Source organism: Eublepharis macularius, chromosome 1, assembly GCF_028583425.1.
Source record: "Eublepharis macularius isolate TG4126 chromosome 1, MPM_Emac_v1.0, whole genome shotgun sequence".
Classification (NCBI taxonomy): domain Eukaryota; kingdom Metazoa; phylum Chordata; class Lepidosauria; order Squamata; family Eublepharidae; genus Eublepharis; species Eublepharis macularius.
This window is the reverse complement of record NC_072790.1, coordinates 155,818,450-155,832,895: the sequence shown is the minus strand read 5'-3', so window position 1 is coordinate 155,832,895 and position 14,446 is coordinate 155,818,450. Positions and strand designations below refer to the sequence as shown.

General features: G+C 48.6%; 1 protein-coding gene across 2 annotated transcripts in view; it reads left to right on the top strand.

Annotated features, from left to right (window-relative positions):
* CEP170 (centrosomal protein 170) overlaps positions 1-14,446 on the top strand; it is a 188,745-nt gene that overhangs the window by 111,461 nt on the left and 62,838 nt on the right. For both annotated transcript variants that reach the window (XM_054985890.1, XM_054985885.1), the window contains exons 10-11: positions 10,889-11,009; positions 12,436-14,283. In XM_054985890.1, coding sequence (XP_054841865.1) covers positions 10,889-11,009; positions 12,436-14,283 — 1,969 coding nt within the window. The remainder of the gene's footprint in view (positions 1-10,888; positions 11,010-12,435; positions 14,284-14,446) is intronic.

Below are 14,446 nucleotides of genomic sequence, written 5' to 3'. Positions count from 1 at the left end.
CGCCTGCTTTGGCCCTCATCCCCGTCCTTCCTGCCCGCGGGGGAGCACGACCGCTCAGCCCTTTCGGGCTGGCCGGCCCTCCCAAGGTGGCCCCCGCAAGGAGGGAAGTTCCGGCCCGGCCACCCCCCAGCCCGCAGCAGCAAGCAAGTAGCGCGAGCAAGGGGGTCGGAGGCCTGGCGCCCACTCCGATAAGACTCAGGTCCTTGCTCCCCCTCTTACTGCAATACCGTAACAAGCGGGCGGCCCGGTATTTGGCAGAGGGTTTTTCATCAGGCTTTCATATTCCTTTCATGGGCCCACGGGTCCCCACCACTTCAGGCAACCTGAAGTCAGCCACGGAGTTGCCCGGGGTGGTCGAGGCCAAGCTGGCCAAGGAAATAGCAGCCGGGCGCATAGCGGGCCCCTTCCCCAATCCCCCGTTGCCCAATTTGAGGGTCTCTCCTTTGGGGGTGGTCCCCAAGAAGACCCCCGGGGAGTACAGGCTCATTCACCACCTGTCTTACCCCCGGGGGGCGTCGGTCAACGATGCCATACCCCCGGAGTACTGTTCGGTTAAGTATGCATCTTTCGATCAGGCCGTCCGGCTGGTGCAGGCCTGCGGCTCAGGCGCCCTCATGGCAAAATGCGATATCCAGTCAGCCTTCAGGCTTCTGCCCATCCACCCCGACGATTTTTGTCTGCTGGGAATCAGGTTTCAGGGCCAATGGTTTGTGGATAAGGCTATGCCCATGGGGTGCTCAGTCGCGTGCGCGGCTTTTGAAGCTTTCAGTTCCTTCTTGGAGTGGGCTGCAAAGGAACGGATGGGGGCCCCCCATGTCACGCACTACTTGGATGACTTCCTGATATCTGGGCCCCCCGGGGGGTCAGCTTGCGCCGATCGGCTACGAAGCTTCCAGACCTTAGCAGAGGAGCTGGGCGTCCCCTTGGCAGAGGAGAAAACTGAGGGCCCCTCTTCCCGTTTAACATACTTGGGGATAGAGCTGGATTCCGTGGCGGGGGTGTCCCGCCTGCCAGCCGACAAGGTCTCCCGCTTGCGCTCCCTGCTCGCCTCCACCATCTCGCGAAAAAAGTGCACGCTCAAGGAATTGCAGGGCGTCATAGGCCACCTAAACTTTGCCTGCAGGGTGGTATCCCCTGGGAGGGCCTTCTGCGCCAGGCTTGCCCACGCCACGAGGGGTATTCCTTCCCCACACCATCACGTTCGCATCACAAACGGTATCAGGGAGGACCTCAGAACATGGCAGCGTTTTTTGGAAGGCTTTAACGGGGTCTCCATGTGGCAGGGGTCCCTTGACCTAGGAGCAACCCTACAAGTCCAGTCCGATGCCGCGGGCAGTCTGGGCTTCGGGGTGTACTTCAGGGGGCGTTGGTGCGCGCAGCGCTGACCGCCTGCGTGGGAAAAGGAGGGGATCCTCAGAGACCTTACCTTCCTCGAGCTATTTCCCATTGTCGTTGCTGTTGTCATTTGGAGGGACCTCCTGAGGGACAGCAGGGTCACCTTCTGGTGCGATAACCAAGCGGTGGTGCGGGTGATCAATAGGCAATCCTCTCGCTCTGAGCGGGTCATGCGGCTGGTTCGCCACTTTGTCCTGTCTTGCTTACTGGCTAACATTACGTTTTCAGCGCGGCACGTAGCAGGTGTGGATAATGGCATTGCAGACGCCTTGTCTCGATTCCAGATGGAGAGGTTTTTCAGCCTGGCTCCAGCGGCCCGTCGCATCCCAGAGGAGTTCCCGGAGGACCTGTGGCTGGTTGGCAGCAAGCAGTGATGCAGGGAGTACTCAGCTCCATAGCTCCGGCCACTCTCCGGGCCTATGAGGCAGCAGAAAGGAGGTTTTGGGCATTCATAGCGGAGGGCGGGGGCCCCAGTGCCTGGTCGGTCCCCCGGGACTGGGTCCTGCGCTACCTGGTTCACTTGCGGGAGGCGGGGCGAGCCCCCAGCACGATCCGCAGGGACATGGCGGCAATCTCCTTCTTCAGCAAAGCCTGTGGGTTCGGGGATCCTTGCAACAGCTTCATAGCAAGACGGGCAGTAGAAGGGTGGAGGCGGATGGCCCCTCCCCCCCCGGACCACCGGAGGCCCATCACACTGGCGATATTACAGGACATCGTGGCTCTCACGCCTCGGGTTTGCCGGTCAGGATTCGAGGCCCTCCTATTCCGCACGGTTTTTTCCCTGGCCTTTTTTGGGGCCTTCAGGGTGGGGGAGCTCGTTTGTGGGTCCCGGGATGACACCTCGGGCCGGGCGCTGGAGTTGGGGCACCCTGCGGATCAGGGTCCGCCGCTCGAAAACGGATCAGCTGGGGAAGGGGACCGGCCTTCTGCTGCACCCCTCGTCAGCCCCGTCCATATGCCCGGTCCGGAACACACGGCGTTACCTCGCGGCTCGCCCCAAATCAGAAGGCCCGTTGCTGGTTCACGCGGACGCCACCCCGGTGTCTCGTTTCCAATTCCTGGCGGTGCTACGGGCTTGTCTCGCCAACGCCGGCCTCCCCGCGGGGGACTTCGGGACCCACTCCTTCCGTATCGGGGCCGCCACAGCCGCAGCCGAGTGGGGCCTGTCCCCCACCGAGATTCAGGCCCTGGGGCGCTGGAGGTCCGAGGCATTCCGCACATACATCTGCCCATCACCGGGCAACCGCTTATAATCTCGTCTGCTCACTTTCTTGGCAGGTCTCCTCAAGAGAGTTTGGATCTGTGGGCACAGCATCGTGCACTGGGCCGGCGAGTACGCGGCGGCATCGGGCTGGGGAAGGCACCTGGGCCTCGACGACAGGATCAGCGTCACCTGGTTGGGTGTCAGGGGAATGCGATGGGAAGGCCTAGTCCCGCTACTGCAGCGATACGCCAAGCAGGGGGGAGCCCCAGACGCCTTGGTCATCCAGCTAGGCGAGAACGACCTGGGCGTCCGCGAAGGGCCGGAGCTGAAGCGCGCAATGATGATGGACCTGGAGCGGCTCAAGGAGTTTTTTCCTGGGGTGCACATTTTCTGGTCAGATCTGCTGCAACGACGGAGCTGGCGCTCGGCTCGGTGCGCCGAAAAGGTGGACAGGATCAGACAACGGCTAGCCAGGGCGATGGAGTTGCACGTTGGAGAAAGCGGGGGCACCGCAATACTTCATCCGGACATTTCCTTTAAAATAGGGGCGATGTTCCGCCCAGACGGGGTACATCTTTCCAGCTGGGGCCAGGACTTGTGGCTGCAGGACATCCGGGACAGTCTCCGTGAGTGATTACAGTGCTAGGAGTTTTGGCGGGAGCCGCTTTGGGGCTCCGGTGGCGGTTTGGCATTGGGATCCGATCCCTCTGGGGGGAGATGGGGCCTGAGGCCACATCGAACCCCGTTTATAGGGGATTCCCTTAAGGAATTCAGGGAGCGAGGCCTAGCGGCGGGACCCAGCTCGGGGGCCCCGCACACAGCAGCGCGCTCCCTGGTGGCAAGGGGGGCAATAAGGGGTGTACACCCGATTGTCCCCGCCAACTGCCATCCCTCGGTTTCCCCCTCACAGCAGGGGCCTGTGGGGGCCGGAGGGATTGGCTGGCAGGCGGGTCAGCCAATCGCTGGGATCCGATCCCTATGCGGCCATCACTCCTTGTCACTGTAATCAATAAAGTTGTGGCCTGGTTTAAATCCAACCTTGGTCTCTGTGTGTTCGTCTCACGGCTCACCCCGGCCTTGGCCGGCCGCCCATCATCGCTCGGCGGCAAGCAAGGGCCCCCAGACTTACCTGGGCGGCCAGTTTGCCGGCGGCGGGGCGGCGGGCTGGGCCGGGAAGCCGGCAGACATTGCTTCCTGGCTGCCTCCCTGCGCCCCGGCCAATCAGATTCAAATCCCGCCCGGCCAATCGGCAGCGGCCGGTGTGCCGTTGGGCCGGGCGGGCGGGGCGCTGGCGGGGCGGACCTGGGGGGAGCAGTCTTCCCTCCGGTCCGCCTCTCGGGTATTTTTAGGAGGCAGCCGCCCCGAGCCGCTCAGTTCGTTCCCGGCGGCAAATCCCACCCTCCTCTCCCTCTTTTTCAAGTTCTGTTCAATTTTTAATGTCGCAACTTTTAGGGGCGGTTTGGCATTGGGATCCGATCCCTCTGGGGGGAGATGGGGCCTGAGGCCACATCGAACCCCGTTTATAGGGGATTCCCTTAAGGAATTCAGGGAGCGAGGCCTAGCGGCGGGACCCAGCTCGGGGGCCCCGCACACAGCAGCGCGCTCCCTGGTGGCAAGGGGGGCAATAAGGGGTGTACACCCGATTGTCCCCGCCAACTGCCATCCCTCGGTTTCCCCCTCACAGCAGGGGCCTGTGGGGGCCGGAGGGATTGGCTGGCAGGCGGGTCAGCCAATCGCTGGGATCCGATCCCTATGCGGCCATCACTCCTTGTCACTGTAATCAATAAAGTTGTGGCCTGGTTTAAATCCAACCTTGGTCTCTGTGTGTTCATCTCACGGCTCACCCCGGCCTTGGCCGGCCGCCCATCATCGCTCGGCGGCAAACACACCCACCTCCTGGGTATGTTAGCTCACTAATCTCCCATGTAGGGCTGCACAGAAGACCCAACGATGAAAACAGGGTTGCACTTACCTGGAACTGTTGTTCATTGAGTGTTCTTCTGTGCAGACACATATCTCTCTCTCCTTTCCCCACCGTGTGCTGTTTATTGCTACATGTATGTGTGTTTTTTACTTCACTGGTGGCTTAGAGAACTGAGGGAGGAAGCTGCTCACCCTGTCTTTTATAAGCACGCTGGGGGGGGGGGGAGAGCACACGGAAGGGTAAGGTGAGCATCTCATGCCTCTAGGAGTTTTGGAATGTCCATGGCTGGCCTGCATATGTGCAGATCCCGTATGTGTCTGCATTGAAGAACACTTGATGAACAACAGATACAGATAAGTGCAACACTGTTTTATTGTGGGAGCTTCAGCAGATGCATACATCTCATTATCAATCTTACTAGCCTTGAATTAAACATCCAGAAGTTTCCCTTGAAAGCAAATTACTTTAATATCACAGTATTCTTTGTTTTTGCCTCTGGTGAAAAGTCACTTGTCCTCATAGTTAAGCTGAATGTTGTTGTTTTTTAAACTGTCCTGAAGTCTTTATTGATGTGTTGAAAGAATGTTCCTGTCCTGTAAAATCTATAATGACTCCATAACATATCCATAGCAACGCATGATTACATATTCCATATGTACTTTCAGTATGAATGCTGCTAGCAAAAGTCCAGCTTTGAAGTCTGGGAGAACTTTTACTTAGGTTCCTGAAACAACTGCAGGAGGTGAATAAGGTTGTGTGTGTAAAGTCATGGATTGTAAACATCTCATGAGACACTCTCATTTTTAAGCATTCTGAGACTCAAAGGGTATGTTCTAATAGTTAATCTTTATCTGTGCTCTTTGGTACTCTGTTGTCCTTAAGTATTGAACACCGTGAACAGTCCCATTTTGTTCTCCTCCCCCCATATTTCAAGAAGACTGCTAAAATGTAGAATTTTAAAACTTCTACTTTACTTTTGTTTAACTTAATCTTATTTAGTTTTTACAATAGAACATTATTTTATAAACCCCAACTATTTTCTATCTGTTCTAAATTTGCTCTTCTAGCTTGCCTGTTTGGTACCTACTTTTAGACATTTCCTTTTGGTTTTATTGCTCTGATTTTTTTTAGATTCTGTCAAATGCCATTTCTTTTTATGTTGTGTATGCTTTTTCCACTGGGACTCAAACAGATTAGAGATTTTTTTTAAAAAAAGCAGTAAAATCTTTGCTTATGCCAGTCAAGGGCAGATTGAGTCATTAAAATGGCCCCTGAGCACTCTGAGTGGAGCAGCCCCAGAAAGGCTGCTTCACTAGTGGCCAGTGTAATGATGCATGCAGGCTTTTTAGTTGGCCATTGGGGCTCAGACCTGGCCAGTAGCAATGATGACAGGTTCACCCAAAGCTTCTTTCCACACTTCAGCCAGCTAGGTCCATGCCAAATAGTACCAGCCAACAGCAGCATGGGAGAGGAGGCAGTGGGTGAGCTTCTGCCCATTGTCACATCAGGTGGTTGTTTTTTTACTTTCAATAAACAACCTGAGGCATTTTTAACTGAGAGGGTAAAATAAAATGTTATCTTGTTTATGCATGCAGCATTACCACAGAACTTTCTACATGCTAGTGTCCTAGGCCCTGTGCTTGCTGTGATCCCATGGCTTAAGCAATATGTGGACTGGAATTTATATAGCAGTTATATACACAGTTATGATCTGCACAGTACTGGGGGTGACTGAAAATCCTGTTTGTGAGGAGACAAGAAGAAAGCAAGGAGTAAAGAGTTAGCAGTGCAATAGTGTGATGGGTTTCTCAGTGGTTGAGAGAGCGGTATTATGACCTCTGTGCTTTTTTATTCTCCATACCTCTGCTCTGGATTTGGTAATGTCCCAAAGTTTACCCTTGGAGACATGCCTGCGATGGAGGAAGTACTGGTGACTAGGACAGTAACCAACTGTCCAGTGTAGGCAGTTGCATTGGAACTTAGTCTGCAGTTTGTTACAGCCCAGCACAAGGAGACAGAGAAGAGGAGGGAGGCATGGCAACTAAGAAACCACAGATGCAGCTGTATGGAATAAATGGAGGCCAGAGCTTTGATAAATAACAGCTGAAGGAGCATTGACAATGTATGGAGGTTGGATCCCAAGCATTGGGTGACCTACCTGCTGGCTGATGAATTGCTGCGCCCCCTCAGCCAGTTGCTGGGGGGGGGGGAACCAAGTAGTGACAGACAGTGGGAACCACATGGGTGTCAACCCCCCTGTGTGGATCCCCTGTCGCCTGAGAGTGAGTATGCCCTGGCAGCCCCTGCTGGGCATGCACCCCCATATTCCCTCCCAAGATTCCTTAGGGGAATCCCAGGCATGGGGGGGAGGAAAAGGGGCTGCCGATGGAGTACATGGCAGTCACCATGCTTCCGTGCTCCTCCACTGCCCTGTGGGCTACAAGTCTGGGTGGCTGTCATTTTGCATTGTTCACATTTAAACAATGTATTGAAAGTCTTACATAAAAAAAATTGTTACACATTTTGAGTGAACCCTGTCTTAAAAGCATTAACTCAATCTAAAAGAGATTTTTCAGTATTTTGCAAAATTTCACAATTTTTCCATCAGAAAACGTTGGGATATGTCCTTAGAAAAAAAGTAGGGGAAACATGGTTTTTCCAGGGCTTTTCCCCTAGCCTATACATCTCTCTTTTAGATCTCTTTCAAAGTAATGGTGGTGTGCTTACAACAGTCTAAGAGTACTTGATTGACTACCTCCATCCATGCTTCCTGCCCATACTTTGAGGTTTGTGGTATCTTGCAATGCTTGACAGAAGCCTCTCTTGCCTCTTACACTTCGCTTACTTGAAATCTGTCAAAACTATTGTATTCCTGTTGGCTTTAATGATGTCTTCTCCTTACTGTGTTTAAATGTGTACTGTTGGTTTTATCAGCTGGGGGGTAGCCTCAACTACAGTTCCACTGCTCCACTTATTTATATTCTTCTACAACTATTTTAATGTCCCTGTTACAACTGATACTGTTTTTATAATTTGTGTGTGTTTTGACAGTTTTTAATTTTGTAAGCTGCCTTGATTGTCATTTTAATGGTAGGAAAGTAGGATATAGATTTTTCTAAATAAATACCCAATAATCCACCTGGAGTATAACAGATCTTCAAGAGCTGAGGGAAAGACTGTGGCCTTTTTTGCACAGGCAGTTTGCTGCTTTGGACCCCATGCTTGTTTGAGTTTTCTCCAAATCCTGGACTATTAATTCCTCCTTCAGATTTCAGTGCAGTGTTTCAAGGTTCCTCTTCCAAGTTTTTTGCCTGTGTTGGGAGAAACTTTGGATAAGAACACTTGAAACGCTGCATTGAAGTCTGAAGGGGGAGTTAATCACTCGGAAGTCAGAAGATAACCCAAAGAGGTAAGGAGTCCAAAGTGGCAAAAATTGCCCGTGCAAAATGGCCTGTCTGTTGCTATGGATGTTTGATTGCTCTGCTCACAGTGGTGTTCTCAGGGTAGACTGTGGTATTTAGATATCCCACTTTGAGGAATAGGCTCCCTGCTCTGATTTTACCAGTGTATAGCGACCTTGTTCTCCTAGACCTAGATGTCACATAATTCATTGGAATCCAGCTGTGGCTGTATAAAAATGAACATTCAGCTGTCATCTGGAGCCATTGTATCTTCAGTGGACGAGAATTATTTCTTTTAATTGAATTATTTAGATATTTATACCCCATTTTCCTCTCCAATAGGAACCCAAACTGGCTTAGAGCATAGTTGTCCCCATCCTTCATTTTATCCTCTCAACAGCAGCCCTGTGAAGTAGTTAGGCTGAGAGAGAGAGAGAGAGAGAGAGAGAGAGAGAGAGAGACCAATGACCTCTCCAAAAAGGATTTGTAAAGAAATTCCTTGCTAGTTTTTGCCAAGAAAAACAGAAAGTGTTCATAGTTTTCAGCTTACTCAGCTTTTCCCCAGTTAACCCATTAGTTTTTCACCTAGTCTGTAAGCCACAGTCACCAGCAAAGCTGCAGTATAGAAGGAACAATTGAAGAAAGGTCACTAATACTGAATAGAGTAAGACAAATAACATGTATATTCCACAGCAAATACTGAACAAAATACTACCACCTGAAACCTGCATGGTTCCCTCACTTTTAAAAAACCCTAAATGTCAGAGAGAAAAAGTAACACTTTGAAAAGATATAAGGTGAGTGTTAAAAGTCAGTCATTATAATGAAGGATACAGGGTTGTTTTTGAGACACTGGTGTTCAGAATAAAAATGGAAGATGAAGTACATTCTTGCATATCCAGATCAGATTGTTTTAGACCAAGGGTCCCCAGCATAGTGTCTGTGACATCATATCTCCTGCCAACACCTTTCCTGGTACTACCAAGTGTTTTAGAAACTGTGTGGTGCCAGGTGTGGCTTTTGGATTGGTTGTGCGGATTAAAATAACATTGTTTCAGCATCAGGTGTCACTACAGTATTGGTTTTATTCTCTCACAGTCCTTGTCCCCAGTATATATTTTTAAATTACCACCCTTCTCTTCTCACTTGGGCTTTGTGTATGGCTCTACCTACCACTGAAGCCATTTTGTGGTTGGCTCTGCCTAGGGCTGCCAGGTCCCCATAACCTCCTGGTGGGTGTAGGGACCTGGTACTTACCAGGACAATGATCTTCGTGCTTGCTCTTTGCGGTCCTGAAGCCAACACGATGACATCACTTCTGGAAAAGTTGGCCCGTTTGGGGCCAAAATCAGCCCCTGTGAAATATGATAACGTCACTTCAGGAGGTTACATTGTCGCACCCTGCCCAGGAGTGTGCCCACTGCACTCTTGCCTGGGTTGCCTGCCAGTGGTGGGCAATCACTGGGGGGCTTGCAACCTCTCACCAATCACCAGTGATTAGCAGGCTAGGAGTTTGCCCACCTCCAGCGGACACCTGGGAATCCTAATTCTGCCTCCTGTAGCAGCCATTTTGTAGTTGTGCTCACCACCCTATGTCAGAGTTCCAGTGGTGCCCACAGACTCAAAAGTTGGGAATCCCTGTTTTAGATGGTTGGAGGTACATTGACAGCAAAGGAGTATCTAGGCTGTTTAAACTTCCTTTCCATGCACAAATTATTTGTTCTTGAAATTTTTAAAAATTAGAATGGCAAAGGAAATGTTAGATTTCTAGTAAAAGAACACTGGATAAATGTGTATTAACTGTGGATTGTTTGCATAAATTGTTTTGAAATGACACAATTCACTATTACATTAGTTTGATAGAACTATTTTGGACTAATGGTTTCCCCATTTTACATTTAGTATTTATAGTGCCAAGTTGGTGGAGGAGGTGGATTCCAGTATGCACTTTTGCAGGCCCCTAGATGTTACTGATCATGTTCACCATGCCATCCAGAAATGCTGAAACTGTGGGAACAGTACTTTTATGCCCTGTTTCCTTCTGGAGCAAGTTGGGTATCCTTGCTCAGTTCCTTTGAGCTTTGGAGGATAACTTTATCTTGCAGACAGCTGAACAGCATGCATTATATGCTTTATGAGATGACTTGGTGTACATTTTGTCCCATTATAACTGAGGCCAGTATAGTCAGCCCTGTTGTCAGTGTTGTATATAGAAATAGATGACAGTATGTTCTCCCAAACCAAAGATAATGCAATTGTTCTTAACATTATAAGATTATTGGGATGTTACTATGCCAGTGGTGCTTTCAGTTGTGGTCTCTTTCTATAGTTTTGGTCAGAAGTATTCATCTAACCCTCCCTCCCAACTTGATATGCTGATCAAGTGTTGAGCAGGTCAAAAGATTTACCTGGCTTGACCTGTTTTTCCTCCTAGACCTTGACACTATCTGGTATTATGTATGCAGTGCAACGGTGCTGTATGTGTATGGCGGGTATTCGATTGTAAGGTTTTCCCCATCCTCAGCGCCCCTTCCCTTTTAAGCATTTCTTTTTACTGCTCATGGAGTTGTGCACAATGCTGTGCTTTGCCTAAAGGTTAGTTTTTTTGGACTAGGACAAAAATCACATTTTTTTCACCTACAATGCTGTGCATGACAGAAGCCTATGTAGTTAACTAAATTACAAAAATACTATTGTGATTTCACTTTCTTGTTGATACTTAAAGCCTGTGAATACTTTGAATATCATTAAGTAAACTTCTGCTTATGTTTTACTTATCATTGCTGTTAGGCATTGTAGAATACAGACTTAATTATTGTAAAAACTAGCTTTAGTTTTCTCAAATTCTTCTTAACCTTAGTTTTCACCTTTTCTTTTGAAGCAACAAAGATCAAGTAAAATAAATCATCATATAATTTTAATAAATGTAAAAAATAATCTATGTATGTTGGTATCTGTTATCAGGAAAGCATTGGTGCATCTGGAAGTAAACGCTGGGTGTCGCAGTGGGCTAGTCTAGCTGCTAACCATACAAAACATGAAGAAAGTGAATTGCGGGTTGAGTCATCTGCTTCTTTAGAAAACGGTACTATGAGTACTTCTTTTCTAATTACTGTTTCAGAAGTAAAGTCATGAAACTTTATTTGATTGCAGTTTTTAATACACTTCATTGTGCTCAGGTTTTTGTTCCATTTGTAACTACTTTTTGCTTAAATTTGGTTGCTGTTAGTGAAGCAGTTATATTAGATTATTATAAACAGATGTAGCTATTCTATTATATGTATTAAAACTTTTAAATATATTTGTGTTACACATTTTGAGTGAACCTTAAAAAGAAAAATATAGGCATGGATCTAAAGTAACATTTCCATGAGTGCAAGGATTTCCACTTGCAGAGCATGATTTTCCCGTCTCCTGTTTTCCACAACAGCCCAAAATGTCGCAAGGATTGTAAATCTGGAACCAATTCAAAAATTAAAACTAAAGTTCCTGCTAGGTTATTTTACTATGGTGCTGCTGAATGACTTATAACTAGGGCTGTGCATGGGTGGGGAGATTCAGTATTCCTGCTTCGGGTTTACCAGAAGCAAGCCGCTTCGGATTCAGAGTTCAGGAATCGCTTCGGTATGCTCTGTGAAGATTTGGAGCATACTGAAGCGAGGGGGGAAACTCCTCACCACCACCACCCACCCTCCCTGGAGCAACCCCTCTACCCCCCACCCCCCTGGGGAGACCCCTCCACCCCCACCCAACCCTGGAGAGACCCCTCCAACTCCCACCCACTTACCTGGCAGTGGGAGGGTCATCAGCTGGGGGGTGGGCCGCCGCCACTGTGGTGGCAGTGGCAGCAGCACAAGGCAGCGCGGCCTGAAGCCAGCCGGCTCCTCTGCCACTGCCGTGCCACTGCCCGAGCCTGCGGGGTGGTGGGGAAGGCCGGAGCTGCCTCCTCCGGCCCTTCCTACCCCTCAAATGGCCGCGGCGCACCGGCAGTGCAGCGGCCATTTGAGGGGCAGGCAGGGCTTTCTCCGCCTCCTCTGGCCCTTCCTGCCTCTCAAATGGCCGGCGCATTGCCGGCGTGCCGCAGCCATTTGAGGGGGAAGGAAGGGCTGGAGGAGGCAGCTCCGGCCTTCCCCACCACCCTGCGGGGTCGGGCAGTGGCGCGGTGGTGGCAGAGGAGCCAGCCCGGAGGAACCACAAGGTAGGTGGGGGGAGGTGGGGGGTTGATGTTTAAAGGGCCCGCCGGCGGGTCCCTTTAAACAAGCCCCAAAGCTTTCTGAAGCATTTCTGAAGCATTTCTGAAAGCTTCGGAAAGCTTTGCTTCAGTATTCTGAAAGGGGGCCAGCATGCTGGCCCCGCTTTGGGAATACTGAAGCTTGCCAAATCGGGTCCGCTTCGGGTATCTTTACCCGAAGCGAAACCCGAATAGCACAGACCTACTTATAACACTTTCAGAAGCTCAGTGATCTGTGACACTTGTTTGAAACTTCAAATTATATTTTATTTGTCATTAGATGCTGACATCAGCGAATCTGGAATATCTGTTAGAAGTGCAGGCTCAGTTGCCTCTTTGACCAGCCTAGGAGATCGAAAAAGAAGAGCACTTCCACAATTACCAAAAGAGGAAAACATCACAGAAAGCCAAAAACCAAAGGTTACCACACATCAGAGATCGGAGATAGGAGAAAAACAAGACACGGAACTTCAAGAGAAAGAAACTCCAACTCATACCCAAAAAGAAATAGGACAGGATATTGGGAACAGCCTAACTAAAACAAGCAGAACAGCGAACGGCCTTTCTCCTAAAGGTGACAAGACATTTTTTCACTCCAACAGTTGTTCTTCCTCTGGCAAAGAGAGAAGTGAAAATGGCCGGGAAGTATCAATGGTGAAGCAAGCTCTAGCTAAAATTCAACAGTCAGAACAAAGTGAACTAACACACCGGATCCCTACTAAGTTGTCTTCTGCAAAATCTTCAAATCAATTTGAAAAGACAAGAGATGAGTCTTCTGTTCCTCATAAAATAGACAGTAAAGAGAAGGCATCGGGTTGTGGTACAGGAAAAACAGAAATAAAGGTGGCACAAATTGAAGGGAAAAGAAGAAAAGCAGAGGAAACTACAAAATGTCAAACTACAAAAGGATTTAGTGGTGATAAGAAAGAAACATCAAAAACATTAGTGAGACAAGGCAGTTTTACTATAGATAAACCTAGTACAAATATACCAATAGAGCTAATTCCTCACATTAATAAACAAACTGGAACTACCCCAGCATCTTTTTCTTTAACATCTGCAAACAGAATATCTGAAAAAAGTGATTCTGTGGAAACAGATCCTAGTCTAGATACCACACTTATTTTAAAAGATACAGAAGCTGTAATGGCTTTTCTTGAAGCTAAGCTGCGTGAAGAAAACAAAACAGATGAAGGACCTGAAACTCCCAGCTATAATAGAGACAATTCCATTTCACCTGAATCAGATGTGGATACTGCTAGTACAATTAGTCTAGTTACTGGTGATAATGAAAGAAAATCAACTCAGAAACGAAAAAGTTTTACTACCCTCTACAAAGATAGGTGTTCCACTGGATCTCCTTCTAAAGATGTTTTAAAGTCATCTTCTACAAGTGCAAGAGACAAAATTGAAAAGAGAACAAAAAGCCGTTCTTCTGATGCTGCTTCTAGAGGTGATACACGCAAGATTGTGCAGAACAGTGGCAGAATAAGGCAACCTTCAGTAGATTTAACAGATGATGACCAAACTTCTAGTGTACCTCATTCTGCTATTTCTGATATCTTATCTTCTGACCAGGAAATGTGCTCTGGTAAACCACATGGAAGGACTCCTTTTATTTCTGCAGATGAACGTTTGCATTCCAAATCAGAAAGCATTAGGTCAGCTAAACTGAAGACCTCTTCAGCATCAGCTGGGCAGTCCAGTAAGTCAACCACTCTTCCAAGGCCTCGCCCCACAAGGACTTCTCTCTTGCGTAGAGCACGGCTAGGTGAAGTTTCAGATAGTGAACTTGCTGATGCAGATAAAGCATCAGTAGCTTCTGAAGTATCTACTACAAGTTCTACATCCAAGCCCCCGTCAGGAAGAAAAAATATCTCCAGAATTGACTTACTTGCCCAGCCACGCAGAAATAGGCTTGGTTCTTTATCAGCACGTAGCGACTCTGAAGCAACAATAACTAGAAGCACTACATCTCGTACTCCAGAAGCCCTGCTTAGAAGTGGCATTAGGCTAACACCACCAGCAGATGGTACTAAAATTTCTCCTAGAGTTAGAGCAAATAGCATTTCTCGACTATCAGACTCCAAAGCCAAATCTTTGTCTTCAACTCATAATTCTCCATCAGGTATGCAAACATGTCAATTTTGCATTTCTAAATTTTGTCTTTCTGTAGTTTTCATATTCCATTTAAGACTAATAGTGGAGAATTTTTTATCTTTAATATTCACAATAATATAATGTAACTTAGTAATTTTAGTACAAAATGATAAAATTGTCGAAGGCTTTCA